At 47.4% G+C, this 26,838-nt stretch overlaps 1 protein-coding gene across 2 annotated transcripts in view; it reads left to right on the top strand.

Annotated features, from left to right (window-relative positions):
* Positions 1–26,838, top strand: part of DLG5 (discs large MAGUK scaffold protein 5) — a 119,952-nt gene that overhangs the window by 61,407 nt on the left and 31,707 nt on the right. For both annotated transcript variants that reach the window (XM_081250558.1, XM_081250559.1), the window contains exons 6-9: positions 17,260–17,519; positions 18,739–19,051; positions 23,000–23,184; positions 24,870–24,995. In XM_081250558.1, coding sequence (XP_081106684.1) covers positions 17,260–17,519; positions 18,739–19,051; positions 23,000–23,184; positions 24,870–24,995 — 884 coding nt within the window. The remainder of the gene's footprint in view (positions 1–17,259; positions 17,520–18,738; positions 19,052–22,999; positions 23,185–24,869; positions 24,996–26,838) is intronic.

Below are 26,838 nucleotides of genomic sequence, written 5' to 3' on the forward strand. Positions count from 1 at the left end.
TCCACCCATCCGTTCCCCACCCACTGTCCGTCTACCTGCTGACCTACGCACACCCATCTTATCCACCCACCCGTGTGTCCATGTGATTACTTAGCAAGTATTTTTGGTGTCAGCCTTCTGTGAGGCATCGGGCCATCTGTGAGCAAACACTCAACCCTTGTTTTCCTGGACTCTGCAATCCAAGGGGGGATACAGATGTTAATCAAATAACCACACACATTCTGTATCGTTATGAATATCGCAAGGGCTACCAAGGAGGAGGTTCTGTGTGGTATGTGTGCTGTGTCACAGGAATTCGACTTAGTCTGGGAGCTTTGGGCATCTCTAGCTTCTTTCCTTTGTATGGATTGTGTGAGATTACAGATGGAAAGAAACTTGCAAATATTAAAATCCTGTGCAAATACAAGATGGTAACAGTTACCATCGTTATTTTGGGATGAGAGTATGTCCTGCTGCCCTTGCTGCTCTCTGCGTTCGAAGTTAGTTTCTTCACTTTGCTCAGCTCTTGTTTCACATTGACAGCAGTGCATGAGGAGCAGGCCAGTCAGAACACCGCTTCCTGTGAATGATGTAGGCCAGTGCCTCTTCTCTCGTAGCTTATGGTCTGGAACTGCCTGGGCTGCCCAGGGACATGGCAGGGACTGATGATGCTCTGTGTCCATAGATGGTTGGACGTTTGGTGTTGGAAGACAGTCCCAGGCAGAGGCAGGGTGTACTGCTAGCATTGTAGCATGGGTCCAATTAAGCAGAGCACCTTCCCCATCAGAAACATTTATGGTTCCCCAGTTAAAGCAGGACCGTTGGGGCTTGATTGACACAAAGCCAGTATATAACAATCTGAACTCACCTGATAATTTAGCATGATGTTGCCTTTGTTGCTTTTGTTTTCATTTACAGTTAAAATTTTTTAAATTGTGAGATTATTGCAAACTTACAGAAGAGTTTCAAATACAGTACAAAGAATTTTTCTCCTGTATCATTCAAGAATAAGTTGCCAACCTGATGCCCCATCACCCCTGAACATGTAAATGTGTACTTCTTGCAAACAGGGCTCTTCTCCTGTATAACAGTGACAGTGACACATCAGGAATTAACGTTGATATGTACTACTGTCTAATCGTCAGACCTGGGTCAAGTTTTGCCAGTTTTCTCAATAATGTCTTTAATAGGAAAATGATCCCATTCAGAATAACGCACTGCATTTAGTTGTCCAGTCTCTTTGGTCTCCTTCAGTCTGGAACAGTTCCTCAGGCTGTGACCTGCATGACCTTGATGTTTTGGAAGATTACAGGCTAGTTATTTTCTAGGTTGTCCCTCAGCCTGGATTTGTTGGATCCCCATGGTTGGGTGAGTTTTTGCATCTTAGGCAGGAATGTCACAGAAGTGATGCTGCCTTTTTCTCATTGCATCCTGTTGATTGAGACTTGGCTGGATACGACTTATTACTAATGATGTTCACTTTGATCATTTGACTAAAGTGGTGTCTCTAGGCTTCTTCTCCACTGTAGTGATACTTGTTTTCCCTTTATACACCCCCATACGTACACACACACTCATGGTTTCCTGTTTTACTCAGTGGGTTGTATACCACTGTGGCCACGGGGAGCTCCTTCAAGCTAGCTTGTCTGTCTTTTTGACATGACCCCTGATTCTTTGAGCACTTTCTTGATTTCTGGCAGAAGAAGATGTTCCAGGTTCATTTTCTAATTTCCCTGCCCTAGTCCTGGAAATCAAACACTTCTCCTAGGAGTCCTCATTCCTTTTAGTGGAAAATGGTATTTAGAAGCATGATCTGAGTGCTGGGTGTAGTTGATGTACTCATTGCTCCTGGGGTGTCATGGCTCCAGGCCCTCTTAGTGGACAGAATAAGGAATATCTGAGTACACTGCCACCGCCCCTCCCAGCCCCTCACCACCACACCCACTCACTCATACCTATTTCCATGTGTCTCTCCCTCTTCCTAATATATTTATACCTTCAATATGTAATATGTATATTGAAAACCATGAGTTCACACTGACATTTCCAGTTCCAGTCCAGTACTACAATATAACAGGGTTCATTCTTGTTTTCTTCCTTTCCATTTTTGTAACTCCATTTCCTAGTAGTGAGAAACCTGGTTCTGAATATTCTTAATCTCTTTACTTGGTCGGTCTCCCGGGAGTACCTGCCTGACTTCCCCACTGCCGCCTCCCTCCCATGCACCTATGCAGGGCCCCTCCTCATCCCATGCAGGCTCCGATGGTCACTCTGGGGCACCCCTTGCCCAATGGAGCCTCCTGCCCTACTCTGCCTTACCAAATGGCTGTAAGTTTAAATAGTTCAAAAAGGGGAAGGGAGATGAACAATACAATAACTGAAATAAAAACTACACTAGGGCTTCCCTGGTGGTGCAGTGGTTGAGAGTCCGCCTGCCGATGCAGGGGACACGGGTTCGTGCCCCGGTCTGGGAAGATCCCACGTGCTGCGGAGCGGCTGGGCCCGTGAGCCATGGCTGATGAGCCTGCGCGTCCGGAGCCTGTGCTTTGCAATGGGAGAGGCCACAACAATGAGAGGCCCACATACCGCAAAAAAAAAAAAAAAAAAAAAAAACTACACTAGAAGGAATCAATAGCAGAATAACTGAGGCAGAAGAACGCATAAGTGACCTGGAAGACAGAATGGTGGAATTCACTGCTGCAGAACAGAATAAAGAAAAAAAGAATGAAGAGAAATGAAGACAGCCTAAGAGACCTCTGGGACAACATTAAATGCGCAATATTCGCATTATAGGGGTCCCAGCAGGAGAAGAGAGAAAGGACCCGAGAAAATATTTGAAGAGATTATAGTCAAAAACTTCCCTAACATGGGAAAGGAAATAGCCACCCAAGTCCAGGAAGCACAGAGAGTCCCATACAGGATAAACCCAAGGAGAAACACGCTGAGACACATAGTAATCAAATAGGCAAAAATTAAAGACAAAAATTATTGAAAGTAGCAAGGGAGAAATGGCAAATAACATACAAGGGAACTCCTATAAGGTTAACAGCTGATTTCTCAGCAGAAACTGTACAAGCCAGAAGGGAGTGGCATGATATACTTAAAGCGATGAAAGGGAAGAATCTACAACCAAGATTACTCTACCCGGCAAGGATCTCATTCAGATTCGATGGAGAAATCAAAAGCTTGACAAGCAAAAGCTAAGAGAATTCAGCACCACCAGACCAGCTCTACAACAAATGCTAAAGGAACTTCTCTAAGTGGGAAACACAAGAGAAGAAAAGGACCTACAAAAACAAACCCAAAACAATTAAGAAAATGGTCATAGGAACATAACATGTCAATAATTACCTTAAACATGAATGGATTAAATGCTCCCACCAAAAGACACAGGCTCGCTGAATGGATACAAAAACAAGACCCATATATATGCTGTCTACAAGAGACCCACTTAAGACCTAGGGACACATACAGACTGAAAGTGAGGGGATGGAAAAAGATATTCCATGCAAATGGAAATCAGAAGAAAGCTGGAGTAGCAATACTCATATCAGATAAAATAGACTTTAAAATAAAGAATGTTACAAGAGACAAGGAAGGACACTACAATAATGATCAAGGGATCAATCCAAGAAGAAGATATAACAATTATAAGTATATATGCACCCAACATAGGAGCACCTCAATACATAAGGCAAGAGCTAACAGCTATAAAAGAGGAAATCGACAGTAACACAATAATAGTGGGGGACTTTTAACACCTCACTTACACCAATGGACAGATCATCCAAACAGAAAATTAATAAGGAAACATAAGCTTTAAATGACACAATAGACCAGATAGATTTAATTGATATTTATAGGACATTCCATCCAAAACCAGCAGATTACACTTTCTTCTCAAGTGCACAGAGAACATTCTCCAGGATAGATCACATCTTGGGTCACAAATCAAGCCTGAGTAGATTGAAGAAAATTGAAATCATATCAAGCATCTTTTCTGACCACAATGCTATGAGATTAGAAATGAATTACAGGGAAAGAAACCATGAAGAAACACAAACACATGGAGGCGAAACAGTACATTACTAAATAACCAATAGATCACTGAAGAAATCAAAGAGGAGATCAAAAAATACTTAGAGACAAATGACAATGAAAACACGATGATCCAAAACCTACGGGATGCAGCAAAAGCAGTTCTAAGAGGGAAGTTTATAGCTATACAAGCCTACCTCAAGAAACAAGAAAAATCTCAAATAAATGATCTAACCTTACACCTAAAGGAACTAGAGAAAGAAGAACAAACAAAACCCAAAGTTAGCAGAAGGAAAGAAATCATAAAGGTTAGAAATAAATGAAACAGAAACAAAGAAAACAGTAGCAAAGATCAATAAAACTAAAAGCTGGTTCTTTGAGAAGGTAAACAAAATTGATAAACCATTAGACAGACTCATCAAGAAACAAAGGGAGAGGACTCAAATCAATAAAATTAGCAATGAAAAAGGAGAAGTTATAACAGACACTGCAGAAATACAAAGCATCCTAAGAGACTACTGTAAACAACTCTGCACCAATAAAATGGACAACCTGGAAGAAATGGACAAATTCTTAGGAAGGTATAACCTTCCATGACTGAACCAGGAAGAAATAGAAAATATGAACAGACCAATCACAAGTAATGAAATTGAAACTGTGATTAAAAATCTTCTAAGAAACAAAAGTCCAGGACCAGGTGGCTTCACAGGTGAATTCTATCAAACATTTAGAGAAGAGCTAACACCCATCCTTCTGAAACTCTTCCAAAAAATTGCAGAGGAAGGAACACTCCCAAACTCATTCTATGAGGCCACCATCACCCTAAAAGGAAAACCAGACAAAGATGGTACAAAAAAAGAAAATTACAGACCAATATCACTGATAAATATAGATGCAAAACTCCTCAACAAACTACTAGCAAACAGAATCCAACAACACATTAAAAGGATCATACACCATGATCAAGTGGGATTTATCCCAGGGATGCAAGGATTCTTCAGTATATGCAAATCAATCAATGTGATACACCATATTAACAAATTGAAAGATAGGAACCATATAATCATCTCAGTAGATGCAGAAAAAGCTTTTGACAAAATTCAACACCCATTTTATGATAAAAACTCTCCAGAAAGTGGGCACAGAGGGAACCTACCTCAACATAATAAAGGCCATATATGACAAACCCACAGCCAACATTGTCCTCAGTGGTGAAAAACTGAAAGCATTTCCTCTAAGATCAGGAACAAGACAAGGATGTCCACTCTCGCCACTATTATTCAACATAGTTTTGGAAGTCCTAGCCACGGCACTCAGAGAAGAAGAAAAAGAAATAAAAGTAATACAAATGGGAAAAGAAGAAGTAAAACTGTCACTGTTTGCAGATGACATGATACTATACATAGAGAATCCTAAAGATGCCAAGCAGAAAACTACTAAGAGCTAATCAATGAATTTGGTAAAGTTGCAGGATACAAAATTAATGCACAGAAATCTCTTGAATTCCTGTATACTAAATGATGAAAAATCTGAAAGCAAAATTAAGGAAACACTCCCATTTACCATTGCAACAAAAAGAATAAAATACCTAGGAATAAACCTACTTAGGGAGGCAAAAGACCGTTATGCAGAAAACTGTGAGACACTGATGAAAGAAATTAAAGATGATACCAACAGATGGAGAGATACACTGTGTTCTTGGATTGGAAGAATCAATATTGTGAAAATGACTATCCTACCCAAAGCATTCTACAGATTCAATCCAATCCCTATCAAATTACCAATGGCATTTTTGACAGAACTAGAACAAAAAATCTTAAAATTTGTATGGAGACACAAAAGGCCCCGAATAGCCAAAGCAGTCTTGAGGGAAAAAAGTGGAGCGTGAGGAATCAGACTCCCTGACTTCAGACTATACTACAAAGCTACAGTAATCAAGACAACATGGTACTGGCACAAAAACAGAAATATAGATCAGTGGAACAGGATAGAAAGCCCAGAGGTAAACCCACGCACCTATGGTCAACTAATCTATGACAAAGGAGGCAAGGATATACAGTGGAGAAAAGACAGCCTCTTCAGTAAGTGGTGCTGGGAAAACTGGACAGCTACATGTAAAAGAATGGAATTAGAACATTCCCTAACACCATACACAGAAATAAACTCAAAATGGATTAGAGACCTAAATGTAAGACCGGACACTTAAAAAAAAACTCTTAGAGGAAAACATAGGAAGAACACTCTTTGACATAAATCACAGCAATATCTTTTTTGATCCACCTCCTAGAGTAATGGAAATAATAGCAAAAATAAACAAATGGGACCAAATGAAACTTAGCTTTTTTTGCACAGCAAAGGAAACCATAAACAAGACCAAAAGACAACCCTCAGAATGGGGGAAACTATTTGCAAATGAATCAACGGACAAGGGATTAATCTCCAAAATATATATAAATAGCTCTTGCAGCTCAATATTAAAAAAACAAACAACCCAATCCAAAAATGGGCAGAAGACCTAAATAGACATTTCTCCAAAGAAGACATACACATGACCAAGAAGCACATGAAAAGCTGCTCAACATCACTAATTATTAGAGAAATGCAAATCAAAACTACAATGAGGTATCACCTCACACCAGTCAGAATGGCCATCATCAAAAAATCCACGAACAACAAATGCTGGAGAGGGTGTGGAGAAAAGGCAACCCTCTCGCACTGTTGGAGGGAATGTAAATTGATACAGCCCCTATGGAGAACAGTATGGAGGTTCCTTAAAAAACTAAAAGTAGAATTTCCATATGACCCAGCGATCCCACTACTGGGCGTATACCCAGAGAAAACCATAATTCAAAAAGACACATGCATCCCAATGTTCATTGCAGCACTGTTTACAATAGCCAGGTCATGGAAACAACCTAAATGCCCATCGACAGACAAATGGATAAAGAAGATGTGGTACATATATACAATGGAATATTAGCCATAAAAAGGAACAAAAGTGGGTCATTTGTAGAGACGTGGATGGATCTAGAGACTGTCATACGGAGTGAAGCAAGTCAGAAAGAGAAAAACAAATATCGTATATTAACGCATATATGTGGAACCTAGAAAAATGGTACAGATGAACCGGTTCATCACAGTGTTTGGCAGAAATTGAGACACAGATGTAGAGAACAAACGTATGGACACCAAGGGGGGAAAGCGGCAGCAGGTGGGGGTGGTGGTGGTGGTGTGATGAATTGGGCGATTGGGATCGACATGTATACACTGATGTGTATAAAATGGATGACTAATAAGAACGTGCTGTATAAAGAAATAAATAAAATTCAAAAATTAAAAAAAATTATGCATTTTGTAACACAATAAAAGAATCAAACAATACAGATATTTAAAAAATAAAAGAATTTTTCGTGTAGCCTCACTCCACGGAAATAACTAACCGTAGCTGTGTTACTTTGAAAAGTTTGAGATTTATATCTGTACTCATAGAACCCTTTATATCTTGTTAACGTATTTGAGAAAATGGAATTGCACCGTTCCTTTTGTTGCTAACATTGTTTTTTTTTTTGCTGAATATGTCACATGCATCTTTCTATTTCAATACAGATTCTCCTTCCTTGTTTTTAACTGCTGCAGAGTATTGAGTTACATAGGGGCATCATCATTGATTTAACCAGTCTCCTATTGACTGACCCTTGGACTAGTTTCAGTATTTTCCCATTATAAACTATGTTCTGTTGAAAAATTTGTTTCTGTGCCTTATTTTGTTTCTCTGATATTTGTTGAAGCCTTATATGGAGTACACAGTCCAGGCTCCGTGCAGGCCGCTAAGCTGGATACACTTGGAGATCCCTGGCGTCTTGTCCGCGAGCCCTCTGATTAGGGGGCTTGGTTGTGTGGGGGAAGTCTGGTGGTGGGCGTGGGTAGGCCTGGCCCAGTGGTGGTAACGGGAAGGTTCCTGGAAGGGGAGGTGAGTGCAGGCCAGGGCAGCAGGAGTCCGGCTGGGGCAGAAAGCCCCGCAGCACAGCAGGGGCGTCCGCAGCCTACCTGCTGCACTGTCTCAGAGAAGCAACTCTCACTCTCCATCTTCCTCTCCTCCGCCCTTTAACCTTCCAGCCCTGGAGGGGGCGGCGCGGGGGCGGTGCTCTGGGAGCATTGCTTGAAGGATGAAGTGAGGCACCAAGGAGAAAGTGCTGGACCTGCATTTCTTCTGGGGGTGGTGGAAATGTTCTGCGGTTAGACAGTGGCAGTTGCTGCACAGCTTTGTGGATTCACGACCTTGTGAATATTCCAAAAACCATTGAATTGTGCACTTTAAAGGGTGAATTATATGGTATGTGATTTATATCTCAAAATAAAAGGCTCCAGTTACCACTTTGTCATAAAAAACCAAAAACCTGCCCTCTTGAGGCATGATATTTTATTGCCTCCCATTCTCTGACTTCCCTCAGGACCCAAACAGCTTGTATGCGCGTCCAGGCCAAGATGATGGCCTCCTGTGCCCCGCCTCCCATCCCCCCACAAGTGACCTGGGAAGGCTTTCTCCCCAGTGCTTCCATCTCCCTCCTCGTCTCCTTTTCCTATAGTGCTGACCCTTGGGGGGGGTAGTTGATTACAGTGGTCAGTGACTTTCCCTGGTTCTCTTCAGCTGGACCAGTGCCCCTTAGCAAGTGGCCTGGGGGCCACCTCAGGGCCCCCCCCACAGGAGAGGAAGGCCCAGTGCCTCGGGTGGGGGTGAGGGGTGAGGGGTGTGTCTGAGCTGCCAGGCCACCTGCTCTCCCCAGCCAGGGCCTTAGCATTTTCACCAGGTCTGGGACGGGTGCTGGGCTGTGAAAAGCTCAGGTCTTGGGTAGGGCAACAGCCGAGAAAGCAGGGCACATGGGGGTGGCCACAGGTCTCCTCCCTGCAGGCCCTGGGGCCAAAGGTTGACCTCACTGGACAAGGCCGGTTTTGTTGCCTGGTTCCTCCCACGCCTTGTTAACTTGAAGAGGCCCTTGCGGGGGTAAATGGTGCTGTTTGACTTGCATGTTTGCTTGAGGGATTTGTGGGCTCCCAGCCTTCTACATGATTTATCTCGGAGGAAATGAGGCAGCTGTGTGGGAGGGCACCGTGGGCCTGGGGCCTGGGACCTCTCCCTCTCCAGAGCAGCAGACAGGTGGTTTTTCTCATGTGTTTGCATGTGTGCGAGCATGCATGTGTGCGTGCGTGCGTGTGTGTGTGTGGCCGAGGGGAGCACGGTATGGCAGTTCCATCTCTGGGGGACCGCAGTCAGAATGCACCATCTGGATGCCCAAGTGTTCCGGGGCGGAGATGGCCAAGCCTTGGTGGGGGAGCAACGTAGAGGGTAGTTTTGCATCTCCTTTCTTTACAATAATGCATATTCTTTGGTTAAAAAACAAAAAACTTCAACAACAGTGAGGTCACCCACCCCCACCTCAGCCCTGGTGTCACTCCCTGGAGGTGACTGACCTCTCTGAACCACTTGGGATATTTCCTTGTGGACATTTGCTATGTCATACTTAACACACAAAGTTTTGTTTTTATTTTCTGCCACCTGCCTTTTTTTTTTTTTAACTGTGCAGTATATCATGGGTCTCCTTGTATTTTCTGTAAATTTGGAGCATACAACAAGATATTTCATAGTTTAGTTGTCAGTAATTTATTAACCCCATCCTGTGTGTGTTGGGAATCTTGGTAGTCCGCACTTTTTCCCGTTACAAATTATTTTTTGATGGGCACCCTTACATATGTCCTTATGTTCCTTTGTGCATGTTTTTCTGAAGTTTGTTTCTTAAAAGGTACAGTTGCCAGGTTCAAAACAGTGCTTTTCTTTTTTTAAAAAAACAGTTTCTGCCAATTTATTTGGGAAACTTAAGGCTCCAGGAAAGTTCCCTCTCCTCCTTCTGGCCCTGTCACCTGTCTTTTTTTTGTGGTACGCGGGCCTCTCACCGCCGTGGCCTCTCCCGTTGCGGAGCACAGGCTCCGGACGCGCAGGCCCAGCGGCCACGGCCCACAGGCCCAGCCGCTCCGCGGCACGCGGGATCCTCCCGGACCGGGGCATGAACCCGTGCCCCCCGCATCGGCAGGCGGACTCCCAACCACTGAGCCACCAGGGAAGCCCCCTGTCACCTGTCTTTAAATATACTCTTTTCTTTGGTGATTCAGGAAAGTTAACTTCTTTTCTCAGATAACCCAAGAAAGGGGTTTCTTAATCTTCAAAGAGCTTGGCTCTCAGAGAAGCCCAGAGTGTTTCTGACCAGTGTGGAGCAGGATATAAGGACGGCTCTGTTCTTGGCCTCCCTGAGGGGAGCAGCTCAGGCTGTAGCTGTCTTGGTGTGTGGATGGGACCAGACCCTGGGTTTGCACCTCCCCTGGGTCACTTTCACCCCCTCCTCACAGGCCGGAGGAGAGTCATCTCTAAAGACTGCTGCCTGCATGAGCTGAGAAGTTTATCACCTTTTTCATTTTAGAATTCTGAGCCAGATTTAAATATTCTGTCTCTCAGACTACTGTTAGCCTTAGCTGGGAAGCTAAACATTTGACTGTTAGTGTGTGTGCACCTAACTGTCTACCAAGAACATAATCTTGTAATAGTAAAAAGGAAAAATTGTAGACTGATAGGATAGTTTTTCAAATCCTCTGGAGCTAACTGTGACTGTGGTTTTCCCAAATTTCTTCAGAGGCTTTTGATTACATTAGCACAGGCATGATTCTCAGCCCTGCTTGTAGAGAAAAGTTGAGAAGTGTTAGGGGCCCCATGAGCCTCTGAATATCCGGGTTCTGTCATATGGGAAAGAGACTGTTCTTGTGACTCCAGGGCTAGGACGAGAGGTTAGGAGTTGAGGAAAATGGATAGCTCATAATAAGCAAGGCCTTCTCATGCAGAGCTTTCACCTGTGGAATGGGCAGCTGAGACAGCACAGGGTGTCAGTCTGATCTCCCCAGGGTCATCTCTTCTGATCCCGGATCCTACTGTGTTAGCAGGGCTGGGTTGGGCATCAGAAAGGATCCCAACCTTTCTGATTTTGTTTCTGGGTTTGTTCTGGGATTTTCTCTGATTGACCCTGTCTCACTGGGAAATTGTGACCCATCCTGGCAGCAGATTCACTCTGCCCTCAGTTGCCTCTGGATTGTCATACAGACCCCATCCAAGCACCTCACGGTTGGGGCATTTGGGGGCTATTTCCCAGGGAAAGAGGCCAAACCGCAGTGTTGACTCCAGATTCTGTTGTGGACCAGTGCAGGTGGGCTCTGCTGGGCCAGTGCCCAGAACAGGGTTTTTCTTTGCATTGTTTCAAGGCAGTCTTTAAAATTAGGTTTTATTTTATTAATATGTGGGGTGATATTTAATTTATATTTTATTAAGTTTTTTTAAAAAATTGATGTATAACTGACATGTAACATTGTATTAGTTTCAGGTGTACTATATTACGATTTGATATTTGTATGCATTGTGAAATGATCACCACAGTAAGTCCAGTTAACATACATCAACTTATATAGTTACACATTCTTATTCTTGTGATGAGAGCTAATTTGCTTCTTTTTCTTCTTTTTTCTTCTTCTTCTTTTTAAAAATATTTATTTATTTATTTATTTGGCTGCTCCGGGCCGGGTCTTAGTTGCGGCATGCGGGATCAAACCGAGGCCCCCCTGAACTGGGAGCATGGAGTCTTAATCCCTGGACCACCAGGGAAGTCCCAGAGCTAGTTTGTTTCTTGAATGAAGCTTGGAAGGCTGGACAACTGTGGGAGTGCATTTGGCTGTCTACTCAGGCCTGCCACCTTGTGGGAAACTCTGGGAATGGCAGCAGTGCTTTTGTTCTGTGTAGTAAACCACACGGGGCTCTTTTGGAGCCTTGGGCTTCTCACCTGGCTTGGAGATGTTTAGAGAATAAAACATTTGGAGTGATTTTTAATTGGAATGTTTGAGGTACTGCCCACAAGACAGGGCAGTCTGGCCTAGAAGCTGGTTCTTTTCCAGATGTGACCCTGAAGGCAGGAGAGCTCTCCACTGGCGCTGTGTGTCCTGGGCATGTGTGGGCACGTCCTTGTGGGATGCCCTTCTCACCTCTCAGTGGTGGGCACTGTGTCAGCTGATGTCCTTGCTGTCCTCCAACCCTCATTGTCTGCACCTGGACAAATTCAGGGGTCCTCAGTTTGTCCTGCACTTGGGGACCCAGTTCTCCTTTGTCTTGTAATTTATGGAAAAGAATAATGTTATATCTCTATCTTGCAACATATACAAAAATATATTCCAATAGTTTAAATGAATAGTTTAAAGATTTAAATGTGAAAAGTAAAACTAACACTTTTTAGAAAAACTAATGAGAGAGAGTATCCTCATGATCTCAAGGTAGGAAGGAAAGAATTTCTTAAGTAAAACAACCAAACCACAAACCATAAAGGAAATGATTGATAGATTTTACCACATTAAAGCGTGAAATTTTAGTAACAAAGGGCACTCAAGAAAATTTTAAAACCACATATTGGGAAAAGATATTTTTAATGAATATAACTGGAAAAGGATCAGTACCTGGAATTTAAAAATAAGTCCTGCAGAAAGAAAGGAAGGGAGAGGAGGCGGGGGGAGGGAGGGGCAGGTGGGGAAGGAAGGAGGAAAGGAAAATAAAGGATATGGACAGGCAATTCATAGAAGAGAAAGTGTATAGTCAATAAACATAAGGAGAGTTGCTCTGTCTTTCTAGAAATCAGGAAAGCAAGTTTTTAAAAAAAGAGATCTTATTTTTTGTCCATGAGACTGGCAGTACTTAAAAAAGAAATCTGATTGTTTCACGATAGCCAAGAGGTGGAAGCATCCCAAGTATCCTTTGATGAATGAATGGATAAGCAAAATGCAGTACATATATACAATGGAATATTTTTCATCTTTAAGAAGGAAGGAAATTCTGTCACATACTGCAGCCTGGATGAACCGTGAGGACGTTATGCTAAATGAAGTCAGTCAGTTAGTCACAAAAAGATAAATACTGTAGGATTCCATTTATATGATTCTATTTGTAAATACTGTATATGCCTCTAGAGTAGTTGTATTCATAGAAAACAAAGTAGGAGGCTGGCTGCCAGGGGCTGGGGGTGGGGGAACAGCTAATTGTTCAGTGGGGACAGAGTTTCAGTTTTGCAAGATGAAAAAGTTCTAGAGGTTGGTTGCACAACAATATGAATATACATAACGCTACAGAAATGTATACTTCAGAGGTTGAAGAAGGCTAAGACAGTTTTGTGTTATGTGTATTTTATCACAAGTAAAAACTAAAAGAAAAACCTGACCATATGAAACCTTGGTGAGGATGTGTTGACGACAGTAACTTTCAGAACTCCTGCCCACAGGTGGTGAGATATAAATTGGGATAGCCACCCTGGAGAGCAATTTGCTATCGTCCAATCAGCGGGGAAAAGTCCGTATTCTGATCCTTAGCTCTACTTCAAGGTGTCCACCCTAGAGGGGAATCTCACTGGTGTGGGAGAGGAGACGTGTACAGGGTTCACAAGAGTATCATTTATAACAGCAAAAAAAATGGAGACGATGTAAATAAACATCCATCCACCAGAATGAGAATGTGTGATGCAGGCATAGAGAACAGACTTGTGGTTGCTAAGGGGGAGGGGGGTGTGGGAGGGGTGGATTGGGAGTTTGGAACTAGCAGAAGCAAACTAGTATAAATAGAATGGATAAACAACAAGGTCCTACTGTATAGCACAGGCAACTATATTCAATATCCCGTGATAAACCATAAAGGAAAACAATATAAAAAAGAGTATATATATATATAGCTGAATCACTGTTGTATAGCAGAAATTAACAGAATGTTGTAAATCAACTATACTTCAATTTAAAAAGATCTATCCACAGTACAAAATAGATAACCAACAAGGGTCTACTGTATAGCACAGGGAACTATACTCAATATCTTATAATAACCTATAATGGGAGAGAATCTAAAAAAGAATATATATATATATATATATATAAAACTGAATCACTTTGCTGTACACCTGAAACTAACACAACATTGTAAATCAAATATATTTCAGTAAAAATTTTAAAAAAATCTAAAAACAAAAACCGTGTGATGTACTCCTACAGTGAAACACTACCTGCACCACTGACTAAACCTCAGAAGCAGCATTGACTAGAAGGAAGCACATGTAACACCATTAGGAATTTTCATGAGTACATAAGTAGTATAAGTAAAATATTGTGCATGGTGATGGTTGACAGCAAATTTAGGAGAGCAATTCTGGAGGGGAAGAGAGGGGTACTAGATAAGAGAAGGGTGTATTGGGGGCTTTGGCTAAGCACCTGTACTATTTTATATCTTTGGAAAGCAATTTAAGACATGCGACAAGGTAAAGTCGGCCCTCTATATCCGTGGGTTCCACGTCTGAGGATTCAACCAACCAGGGATTGGGGAAAAAAAAAAATCCAGAAAGTCTGAAAGAGCAAACCTTGAATTTGCCTTGCTGACAGCTATTTACATAGTGTGTTTGTTGTGTTGGGTATTATAAGTAATCTAGAGATGATTTAAAGTATAGGGAGGATGTGCATAGTTCGTATGTAAGTACTACACCATGTTATATGAGGGATGTGAGCATTCATGGATTTTGGTATCCGTGGGGAGTCCTGGAACCGGTCTTTAAGATGAGAGCTAAGTGGTGGGTACTTAAAATTCTGTTACCTTATTTGCTGTGCTTTGCTGTATGTTTGGAAGATATTGCATTGTGTCTTTAAGAAGACTTTAAATGATCGAGTGAGGCTAAGTCAGTGGTTTTCTGACTATTTCTCAGCATGCAGTCCTGATCTGCAACAGTGACGCATTTTTATAAAAAGGTGAAGATTTTAACTGCCCGAGGCACCTGTGTACCACTTTTTTTTTTTTTTTTTTTTTTTTTGCGGTACGCGGGCCTCTCACTGTTGTGGCCTCTCCCGTTGCGGAGCACAGGCTCCGGACACGCAGACTCAGCGGCCATGGCTCACGGGCCCAGCCGCTCCGTGGCATGTGGGATCTTCCTGGACCGGGGCATGAACCTGTGTCCCCTGCATCGGCAGGCGGACTCTCAACCACTGCACAACCAGGGAAGCCCATGTGTACCACTTCTTAAAGTGAGTTTTGTAGTTTGGTGTCCTCGTAAGATTTCCTTTGAAGGAAAGAGTTTTGCCTTAAAAAAAAAAAAAAGAAAAGAAAAGAAAAGGAAAAAGACTAAAAGCCCTGAATGAGCTGATTTCTGAGATTCCCTTTTTCCCCATTAATCTATAGTCCTAGGAGCTAATGTCTCAGGGGAATGAACTCACTTTCCTTGTCTCTAAAAGATTCTGACATTTGAATTAGCTCTTTCCTGTTAATCATATTTATTGAGGGCTCACCCTCCCTCCACAGGGTATATTCAGTAGTTCCAGGTTCTGGTTCTCTGGGCTGCAAAGATCTTCTGATAACTCAGGGTCCATGTTGGATGAGCCAGGTGATTCCTGGACTGTTGGACCTGGAACGGTTAAGCAAGCCTTTCTGGCTCAGTCGTGTCATGGTGGGGGGCGGTGCTCAGGAGATGTGAGCCCTCAGCCCAAGGGCTCAGATCCCCTGAGGTGCTTAGCAGAAGTCAGCAGGCCCTGACCACCTCTTAACACATCTTGTATTTCGTTCTGTAGAGCAGCATCCTGAGTGAGCATTAGTACCCCCTGTAATTCAGAGTAGAAAGCTCTCTTGCCTAAATCCTCCCATGGTTCCCATCTCACTCAGGATACAGTCTTTGCTGTGAGCCTTGAAACTGTGCCCAATTCTCTGGCTTTTTTTTTTTTAAATCTGCACTCTTAACCTTATACTTTTTAAAAATATGTATATTTATTTAATAATTTGGTTGTGCCAGGTCTTAGTTGCGGCTGGCGGGCTCCTTAGTTGTGGCCGTGGGCTCCTTAGTTGCGGCATGCCTGTGGGATCTAATTCCCTGACCAGCGATCGAACCCGCGCCCCCTGCATTGGGAGCGCGCAGCCTTAACCACTGCTTTCTGGCCATTTTTTTGAATCCACTTCTCCTTGTTCACTGGGTTCCAGTCACTCCTCCCTGCCCTCCTGTTTGTGCCTAGAACATGGCTGGTGATTCCTGCTTCAAGGCTTTGCACTTGCTCACTTCTCTGCCTGATGTGCTCTTGGCTGCTGGTCTTCATTTGCACCCAAGCTCAGAAGTCACCTTCTTAGAAAGGCCTCCTCAGGCTATGGACTCTCTCACAAGCTACTCTGCTGCCCAGAAGTCTCTCTCCAGCTCGTTATCCTGTTTAATTTTTTACTTCCTTGACAGCTCTTATTATGCTCTCAAGTTATTTTATTTGGTCAATTTCTCTATCTACCGATATCTGTCTCTGTGTGTTTGTATCGTCCCATCAGGATAAGAGGTCCGCAGGCCACAGTCATTGTGTCTGTCCAGCATCACCAGCATTTAGAACAGGGCTAGAATATATTAGGTACTTGTGTCGGGGATCCTCAGCATCACCCTCAGGTTTGGTGATTTTCTAGAAGGACTCACAGGACTTAGTATATAATCCTACTCACAGCTAAAATTTATTTCAGCAAAAGGAAACAAAGCAAAATCAGCAAAGGGAAGAGGTGCATGGTGTGAAGTCCAGAGGAAATCAGGTGCTAGGTTCCAAGAGTCCTCCCGCTGTGGAGTCTCACAGGACAGACTTAGTTCCCCCAGTACCAAATCGTGACAACACATGTGAAATGTAGCCAGGGAAGCCCATGAGATACTCTCTGCCCGGGGTTTTTACTGGGAGCTGGCCACGTAGGAACCCCCTGCTTAGCATGCTCTGAAATTTCAGACTCCCATAAGAAAGCAGGTGCTGAGCCTAAAACACACTGTTCATCCAGTCCAGGCGTGGGGAGCCCTTCCTCTCACTCGGTAAAGTTTTATATCAGTTCAGGGAACTGCTTACTGTTCACGTTCCCAGACGCCAGCTAAGGGTCAACTTGCAAGCAGGCCTTTCTAAGGATGGAAGTCTCAGGCCTGCTATGGTGACTCTTTCCTGTACACTACTTAAGAAATGTTTGTGAACGAATGAATCAACTCAGTGTGACTGCAGGGCCTGTGGAATCAGACCTCAAGACTCCTGAAGGCCAGAGAGTGTGACCTCCCCTCCCTTGTCAACAATCCTTCCCCTGGACAGATGGAGGCGAATTTGTCCTTCCTCCTGCCCTCAGACCTTTGGTAATCGTGACTCTCTGGTCGCCAGGTGTTGAAGCACAACGGGTCATCAGAAATTCTCAACAAGCTGTACGACACAGCCATGGACAAGCTGGAGGTGGTTAAGAAGGACTATGACGCCCTGCGGAAGAGGTATAGTGAGAAAGTCGCCGTCCACAGCTCGGACCTGAGCCGCCTGGAGCAGCTAGAGGAGGAGAACCAGCGCCTTCTGAAGCAGACGGAGATGCTGACCCAGCAGAGGGACACGGCCATCCAGCTGCAGCACCAGTGTGCCCTCTCCCTGAGGAGGTAGGAACCTAGGCCATCAAGGAGCGGAGCGAGCTGGCCTGTCTCTTGCACTCAGAGAATGGTCAGAGGGCCAAAGCATCCTCTCTGCCAGGGGCCACTCTCCTTTATGGGCTTGTGTATGCAAGGCTCTCCGCCACTTTCTGGGGGTTAAAAAAAAAAAGCATAAGCAATTGAACTTTTTCAATCAAAAATTACTTATGTCCGGGAAACATTTTCCTGACACTGTCTTGGCACTTGTGCTCCTTTCTCCCATCTGAGCGACTCGAGCGTGTTCTGACTGTCCTGTTTCTCAGGTCACCCCACAAGCCTCTCCCCTCTATGTCAGTCACCCACCTGGCAGATAGGAAAGTTAATTGTCCTAGGCATTGTTCTTCTAAAGTTGCACTTTCTATTAAGGTAGATAATCTGTAGGGATGTGACCCCTGCCCTCCAACAGTGTTTCTTAAGGTACGTTCCTGCAGAATACCTGTTCTCTGGTGTGCTTATCAGTTTATGTGAAAAGTGTTCTCTGGCTTTAAAAGGGTTTGGGAATTGCCGGGTTGCACACAAACAGGTGTCTGCGCTGCAGGACTTCTCAGAACCTTTACTCCGATACTGTGCGCTAGAATCTCCCAAGAGGGGACAGAATGCAGCGTTTTTGCCAAACATCAGTCATCAGGGAGCACACTTTTTTTAAATGGAGCTCTGTGCAGGATTGGTTTCTAAGGAACCCACACTCAGAAATGCTGCTCTAGAGCTGCAGGCTGTAATTTGCAGGACCGCCTGCATGGAAGGTACTTCCTGGCCTGGAAGGACCGAGCGGTGCTCTCACGCTAACCTGGAGGCGCTGGGCCAGTCACCTGTGTCTCGAGGCCTTATCCCCTGTATCTGTAAAATGAGGTGCTCAGACTCAACGATTGTTCAGGCCACTTTTTTCTTTCATAGGCTGTGATTCTAGCATTGTTTTGTTCTTATTTTTAAAGATAATGTAGCTTGACTGTGGAAGAAATAACACGGTTATTTCCAGTAGAGCAGAGGGCATGAAATTCTCAGTCCATCTTCCAGTATTTGTAAAAGACTGAGAAAAATTCCCAGTCCTGGGGCACTGGTCCTTCATGGCTTTTCTCTCTTGGGGGTGTGGAGAATGACCGTGTTCGAAACTTCATGCTCGACTGTGCGGCACAGCAGAGCTGGCTGGGCAGGTCCCCACACCCTTGTCCTGGCTGCCTCTCTCCGCCAGGTTCGAGGCCATCCACCACGAGCTGAACAAGGCCACGGCCCAGAACAAGGACCTGCAGTGGGAGATGGAGCTGCTGCAGTCGGAGCTGACGGAGTTGAGGACCACACAGGCGAAAACCGCCAAGGAGTCAGAGAAGTACAAGGAGGAGCGGGATGCGGTGTACAGCGAGTACAAGCTCATCATGAGCGAGCGCGACCAGGTCATCTCCGAGCTGGACAAGCTGCAGACCGAGGTGGAGCTGGCCGAGTCCAAGCTCAAGAGCAGCACGTCGGAGAAGAGGGCGGCCAGCGAGGAGATGGAGGCGCTGCGACAGGTAGGAAGGTGGCGAGGGAAAAAGGGCCGTGATGCACGGGTGTCCAGAGTAGCAGGGAGCAGCCTTCAGCCTGCTGCTGCCTGGGTTATTGGGTGCCTCCTGGGTGACTGCTGAGCTCACGCTCGGTGCCCAGCTCTATTCGGGCTGCAGGGGACACAGGTGAGGTTCAGCTGTGCTCCTGGATGTCCAGAGCTGACAGCGTAGGACACGCACAGACACTCACCCGCTCCTGTCGTGATGTGATGGTTGGTCAGCCTTGTGCGGGAAGTCAGTCAGCTCAAGGGCTGGCTCGTTAAGAAGCAAGATCCCAGGGCCACATTCCCAAAGCCAGAGGTACCTTTGGCCATGTGAGTCCAGAAGGGCACGCTCAGTGTTCCTTCACCCCAACATCTGAGAAGTCTGCTCTTTAGAGGGGTGGTCCGGGCTCCTTCTGGGAAGCTGTTCTACTAGGTTGAGCCCAATACTCTTCTCAGGCCTTGCTCCCTGGGTGGGGGTGGGGGGGCGCATGCCTCCAGAGTCAGGGGAGTGGCGCTCAGCAGCATCGGAATTGAGGCACGGAGCTTGACTCCCGAGTGACCAGTGGGGATTCTCTGCATCTTTCCTACCTGACCAGCCGGGCCTTATCACTGACACTGCTTACCCCCAAGACCAGGTGTGCCCTGCTGGGGCCTGCACAGGCCTGTGGACTCCTCCTCTTTGACACTGCCTTCCCATTCGGTTAGTGTGTGTTAGGGCTCTGTTTAGAGCTGCTGAACTTGAGAGCAGACTTTCTTCCCGTTGGAATAGTTCTCTGTTCATACCTCTCCGTTCTACTTTGTGCAGGTCAGTTAGAATGAAGGCTTTAAAACTGGCCTGTGAGAAGTGAAAAGCAAGGTGTTAAAGGTCGGGCAGCTTAGTAAGGGAGGGTGTGTGTGTGGATTGTTGAAGCCAGGGCCCTCTGGACCGAGCAGGAGGCAGGGCTGATGCCCGAGGGGCAGCCAGGGCCTCGTGGGCCTCTCTGCGGACGGTGATGCTGCCTGATGTCCAGGCGGTGCTGGGGACTGTGTTTGGAGAGTGGACCTCCTCAGCCACGTGACCTCTTACCTCTCCCAGCTCTCTGGGCCTCAGTCTCCTTACCTGCAACATGGAAGTGACGACAGCATCTGCTTCACAGCGTGGTCATGACAATTAGATGGTTTAACATTGAAAACACACTCAGGATAATATCTGCATAAAGTAGGAATGATTTGAGTCTTTATTATTAGGATTATTTTTATGCCCATCTGAACCTTGCTACCCTGTTAGGATTACGGTGTGCATCCTATAAAATTGTTTTCATAGGCGAAAATGGGCCAAATAGCAACAGTTTCATACAAAGGGAGTGAGACTTCTCCAGACCATCAAGGTGAAAGCCATTGTGAAAAGGAATATTCTCTTTGATGCAATTTTTAAAAGACTGGAATGAAGGAATTCTTTTTTTTTTTTTTTTTTTTTTGCGGTACGCGGGCCTCTCACTGTTGTGGCCTCTCCCGTTGCGGAGCACAGGCTCCGGACGCGCAGGCTCAGCGGCCATGGCTCACGGGCCCAGCTGCTCCGCGGCATGTGGGATCTTCCTGGACCGGGGCACGAACCCGTGTCCGCTGCATCAGTAGGCGGACGCTCAACCGCTGTGCCACCAGGGAAGTCCATGAAGAAATTCTTAATGAGCAAATATAATGCGTTAAGACTTGTTAATTGCCCTGGAGAAAATGTTACCTCACTTTCACATTCTGGTTTGAGAGCTTAATTGTTGGGTAAAATGTTGATACCAAATAAGGAAAACAAAATGATGAAGAATAAAACATAAAAAATGTCTGAGTCAGTCAGTAAGCTAAAAAGTCGAGGACAGTGTGTTAAACCCGTAGAAGGTGGTGAGCCTGTGATAGGCCAGCAGCCGCCTGGAGGGGGCTGAGATGATGGATGCCCCCCAGGGAGCAAGGGGGGCAAAGAGCAATCGTGCTCTTTGTAGGAATGTGGAAGCACAGAGGAGGAGGCAGACCCCCGACTGCCCCGTGGTGCTAGATCTGGTGGCCTGTGTCACCCCCCTCCCATTGCTCATGTGTGCCTCCAGCCTGGAGCCAAGTTCCCGGGCCTTGGCAGGGGGGCCCTGGCAGCGTGTGAAGTCTGCCTGTCAGCTGAGGCAGGAGTCTTCTCTGGGCACCCATCCCAGTCAGCAGGCAGGAGAGGACAGCCCCAGCCCCCAACCCCTGCAGCTTCCAGAACTTAAACCCTCGGCTCCTTCTTGAGTTTATCTGGCTTCTGGGACACGACCACTCCCCGCCTGGCCAGAGTAGGCCAGGTCTGTGACCTGGGCCATCCTTGCTCTGAGGTGTGGGCAGGAAGGTCTTATCTCCCCGTGGCCTGCGAGACCCCTGGGGATTGATCCCGCCCCTCTCCAGCAGCCACTTCTTGGTGGGGGGTGGGGGTTTGGCTGAGATGAGCCTTCAGCCAGGCTAGCTTCCTGGTCTCAGAACTGTCCTCTTCCGCTCAGCCGGGGCGTGGTTCTTTTTCCCTCTGACACCTGATGGCTTCCTACACTCTCCTCCCTTCTCTCTGTACCTCGCTCTTTATTTACTCTCTTTTCTCTGCCACTGCCTTCCCTCTCTCTACTGTCTTCTCCAGAGTGGGTTGTGCAAAGAGAGGGCCGTCGGGGGCGCCTGTCAGGGTCTTTGCTTCACTCTGGACACCAGGTCAGCTCTGACCCCTCTCTCCCCTGCTTCCCACCTTTCCGAGTGGGCACATCTAGGGGCTTCCTTCACAAGGGCCGGTGTCCAGACTCTGACCATGGGCAGGCCAAGTCCACTGAAGGTTCGCCGGCTTCAGGAGGACGTGGTTACCGTCTGGGGCAGCTGGTCCCTGCCACAGGGAAGCTGTGGGGTGCTGCTGCGTGTCACAGAGGTCCTTCCAGATACTAGGTCGCTTCCCAAGACAGGCCCTCTGACAGAGCTGCTGTCCCCTAGAAAGCCCAGCTTGGTCACTTGGACTGGCCAGTCTTTCTGCTGCCCCTGAATGCACTTGCATCTCCTGTGTCCAGTCCTGCTTGGGGAACTGAATTTGCTAGAAAGTGGGGGAGTACTTTGCGAGGGAGGAAGTACTGTGAGAGGTGGAGGATGAGCAGAGGCGCATTCTCGTGTTGCGTGTATTTTGCTTCTTCAGAAAGCCTTTGAGCTGGACTAGGAGTTATTCTTGCAATAGATGCTCACTTTGTCATTTGTCACAGTCTTCATTTTTCTGAGGATTATAGAGGCACAGAGGGAGCTTTCTGTATGAGTGCTTCAAAGAGTTTGATTTGAAATTTTAATGGAACGTGTAACGCTTTAGGGAGAGGTCCAGATGCAAATCCTTTAGATCTCAGCTTTTTAAAGGAACTGAAACACATAGGACTTCACCAGCAAATATAGTGGTGTATTTTCAGATTTAGAAATAACTCCATATGCTAGAGTATAAAAACTGTATTGTAGACACAGCGGGTGGGGAGCATGGTGACCAGTGCTGCACGCTTCACTGCAGTGGGGCCTCATGTCACGTTTGTCACGAGAGCTCTTTAGGGAGATGTAGTGGGCTCTCGGCAAAACGTATACCATGTAAGTGGCAGGGCAGGGTCTGGCAGGAGCCCTCCAGGGGGCATTCCACCTGGGCCCCTGAGACCGGGCCATAGAGGGCTGGGCTTCCGGTTCTGGCTCTGTGTGGTGCTGTGAGAGTTTGGGCGGACCCTAATATAGCATCACTAGGGGTCTGAACGTGGCTGTGGAGCATGTAGTCATGGGGGGCGGGGGGCGGTGTCGGAACGGGCTCTGGCTGAGACCCCAATGTTTCCCTCCGTCCAGCTCCCGAGAGTCCAGCCCCAGCTCCTATACCAGTCAGAGGGCACTTCTGGGCCAGAAGAAGGCCTGGTAACCTTCCCCTCTGCTTGCCCCTCACCTCCGCCAGATCAAAGACACGGTGACAATGGACGCGGGGAGAGCCAATAAGGAGGCTGAAATCCTTCGAAAGCAGTGCAAGGCTCTGTGCCAGGAGCTGAAGGAAGCCCTCCAGGAGGCGGATGTGGCCAAGTGCCGGCGGGACTGGGCCTTCCAGGAGCGGGACAAGATCGTGGCAGAGCGGGACAGCATCCGGTATGGGGCGCCCCGGAGCCGCATGGGCTCGGGTCTCCCCGTGGTGCCCTGGGTCTGTGGGAGGGTCGGAGTCATAACCACTTACTTCCAGGTAAGGTGGGCGTGACCTGGGTCGTCCCTCCTCGCCCTAGGTGATGCCCCAGCCTCGCCTCATAGTGAGAATTTTAGCATTTTCCATCATGTCTCGACTTCCCATTTCCCTTCACCCTAGAGGTCCGAGCACCGAGCACATGCTGTGTCCACAGCATGGACCCCGTGAAGTGGTATAAGGCCAGGCTTTTTTCTTAGGGGGTTTCTGTTGCAACTGACATTTCAAAAATGCATTCTTTCAGCCAGATACTCATTGGGCGCCTACTGTGTACCAGGATCTTAGGTCCCTTGAGCAAGGACACCCTGGGAGAAAAACAGCCTTTGAGGCTCCTGGGCACGTGTGATGCCCGTGAGGGGCCGGCACCGCGGGGGCCACAGGCAGCTTCGTCGGACAGGGTGGTCGGGGGGGAGGGAGGTGCGTGAACAGTGAATTCATGGGGGCATGCAGGTTACTGGGGGACGGGTAGGGAGGTCTCCCCAGAAAGCGTGGCGTTCGTGCTAGAACTAAAGCTCGAGTGGCATTTTTCCAGGTGGAGAAGGGGGGATGGGTGTTGCAGCCTGAGGGACCATCATGAACAAAGGTGTATGGTGAACTCAGGGCAGAGCTGGGACTGGTTGTGGCATGAGTGGGTGCGCACTTGGTGAGTCACAGGAGAAGCGGCTGGCAGGGCTCCTGAGGGCAGGTGGTGAGGGCCTGTGAACGGGAGCCCAGGAGTGTAGACTTGGCCCTTGGCCTGGAATAAAGCCAGGAGAGGCCCTGGTGGTGGTGGCGGTGGTGGTGATAATGATGATGGCGATAAGTGAGGACTTGGTCATTGAGAGTTTCTGCAAGATCCCTTGTGGCCATTTGGAGAGACTGATGTCCACCTGGGCTGGTCAGGAGATGAAGGTTCCGGATTGGAGGAGATTTGGGGCCATGGAGAAGTGGGGACCAGCCCTCAGGGTCCATCGAGTGGCAGGACGCCGTTCTGGAGGTGGCACAGAGCACAGCACAGACTCTCCTGCTGCCTGGTCACCTGTCCCCACCACCTCTCTGAGTGACTGAGCTGATCCTGGGAGCCCAGAGGCCACACGTCCGTTCGTAGAGAGCTGTTAAGCCTGCACTTTCCACCTGCACTGGGCTCCGGGCTGCAGAGATGCATAAGACATGATTTCTGTCCAAGTGGGGGTCTCAGTCTAGTTGTGGGGTGGAGGGCATCTCTAGAAAAGCCTGCGCGTGGGTAGTTGTGCAGTGTCTGGTCGGTGCTGGCTCACAGGGGCTTGCCAGGTAGGCTGCGGGTGAGAGCATGGTTGTTAACCCCAGGCACACTGAGGCTGAACCTGTGGGACAAACACTGGACGTTCAGAAGCGGATGCTCGTTGCCTGGTAACCGTGGGGGTGTCTCCTCCGCCAGGTCCTTAGTGTCCCCTCTGTCCCTGTGTGGGATTGGCCTGGGTGGCCTTGCCTCCAGACTCTCAAGCACTCCATCTATGCATCTGGGAGTGAGGCAAGCACCTGGGGTGTTCGGGAGTACGGGCTGCAGGCCTCACTGCAAGCCGTGAGCCCTCCGTCCCCTGCCCCTCACAGTGACCTTGCCCTCTGCCCCCTCTGCCAGGACGCTCTGTGACAACCTGAGGCGGGAGCGGGACCGGGCGGTGAGCGAGCTGGCTGAGGCCCTGCGCAGCCTGGATGACACCCGCAAACAGAAGAACGACGTCAGCCGGGAGCTGAAGGAGCTCAAGTACGCCGGGGTGGGCGCCTGCTGGGCTGCGCTGGAGCCCGGGAGCGCGGTGTCCGCTTCCATCAGGTCAAGGCAGCCCCATGAGCAGGCCTGGCAGTTAGTCCCTTCACTCTGCCTCACTCGGTCAGTCCGTAAAATGTGTCCGAGTGTTGCCTCTCTGTTGAGAGTTAATTAGAAATCCTTAGACCAGCACAGAGCGTGGCAGCGGCCCTTCGGTGAGCGAGTCGGGGTGGGCAGGCACTGTGTGCCAGGGCTCATCGGAAGGAAGGTCCCTGCCCCGGGCAGTCCACTGGGGGACAGGCAGGCATGTGTCGTCCATTCATTCCCTCCCTCCCTCCCTCATCCATTCGACAACTCAACAAGGATTTGCCAGGTGCCTGCTGTGTGGGGGCCAGGCCCCGGGGGAGGCACAAGCTGCCGGGTCCCTGTTCTGTGGGGCTCACAGTACACGGAGACAGACCAAAGGCAGGGCCATCCGAGAGACCAGCATGCAGTCGAAGAGAATGATGACAGATTCTGATGCAGCGTTTTTGAAGGCGGTTGTGACTACCGCTCAGCAGTCTGTGCTGTTTGGGGTGTCAGACAGCGTCCCCTCAGTTACAGCGCTGCTCCCAGGGGTGTTACTTCAGACTTGGTGGCCCCTAGCAGTGTACTGAAAATACAGAGATCCAAGTTGAAGAGAAATCGGCAGATGCCAATCGTCAGTGCAGTCCAGAGCCAGACCGGGTAGTTGAGAAGCAGTGGCTCTCCGCCTGCTCGTGAGGGTTCCTGAACCGATAGGGTGGTTGGAAGCTGGTGAGCGTGCAAGCCTCGCACACTCGAGGGGCGCCTTCCGGAAGTGGGTGACAGCTTCCCCTTCTTCCCCGTTCAACAGAACCTCCTAACGTAAGGCAAACAGCTTCATTTACTCAGTGAAAACCTAGAAGCCCTGGGGCTTGAACCCTCTAAGAAAATCCCGGAGGTTAAGCGGCAAAGGGACAGACTCTCCAGGGACCCAGTTAGGGTCTAGCAGGTGGTGGAATCAAATTAGGGCAAAGCCTGGAGCCTCGGGGGCTTGAGCACGGGAGGAGGTTTTGCACGTTAATTGAGCTGGAGTTGCCTGGAACTTCTAAGAAATGTCAAGTTGCGTTTGTTCATTCAGCACGTTTGTATTTGTACCTTCTCTGAGCTAAGTTCTCTAACCAGTGGGATGCAGGTGAGGGAGTCCTTGCCACTGCCCAGGAAGCCCCCCGTCTGCAGAAGCAACAGATGTATGTGCCTAGTGGGTGAGAGGTGAGCCGTGTGCAGTGAGCATGAAGTGCAGAGCTGCTTCTCTGTCGGGGAAGAAAGCTTGGAGAAGACTACCCGTGGGCTGAGTGGCCTCCTAGAGCCGGCCACACATTCTTGAGCATGGTTCAGGCAAAGGTGTGGACATGGGAGCGTGTCCAGTCGAGCAGGAAATGACAGTAGTGAGGGGTGTGCCAGGAACCCACTGGGCAGTGCTGAGGAATTGGAGAGGCCATCTGGGCCCAGGTTCTAGGAAGAAGGATGTTACTGGGGGATGTTAACAGGTTTCTGAGTCTTTTTTCGTCCTCCTCACTGGGTCTTTCTGAGAACTAAAGCTTTTTATTTTGATCGAATCCGATTTACTGATTTTTATTTTTTTACTTTTAATGGATTGTGTTATGTCTAAGAACCCTTAATCCAGTCCTAGATCTCAAAGATTTTTCTCCTATACGTGCCTTCTAGAAGTTTTTTAGTTTTATGCTTTATATTTAAATCTGTGATAGGTCTTGCATTAATTTTTATATAAGGTATGGGGTTTAGGTTGAGAGTCTGTTGCCAGGATGTCTGCTTGCTCTCA

The sequence above is a fragment of the Mesoplodon bidens genome (genome assembly GCF_964165515.1).
Source record: "Mesoplodon bidens genome assembly, chromosome: 1".
NCBI classification, from domain to species: domain Eukaryota; kingdom Metazoa; phylum Chordata; class Mammalia; order Artiodactyla; family Ziphiidae; genus Mesoplodon; species Mesoplodon bidens.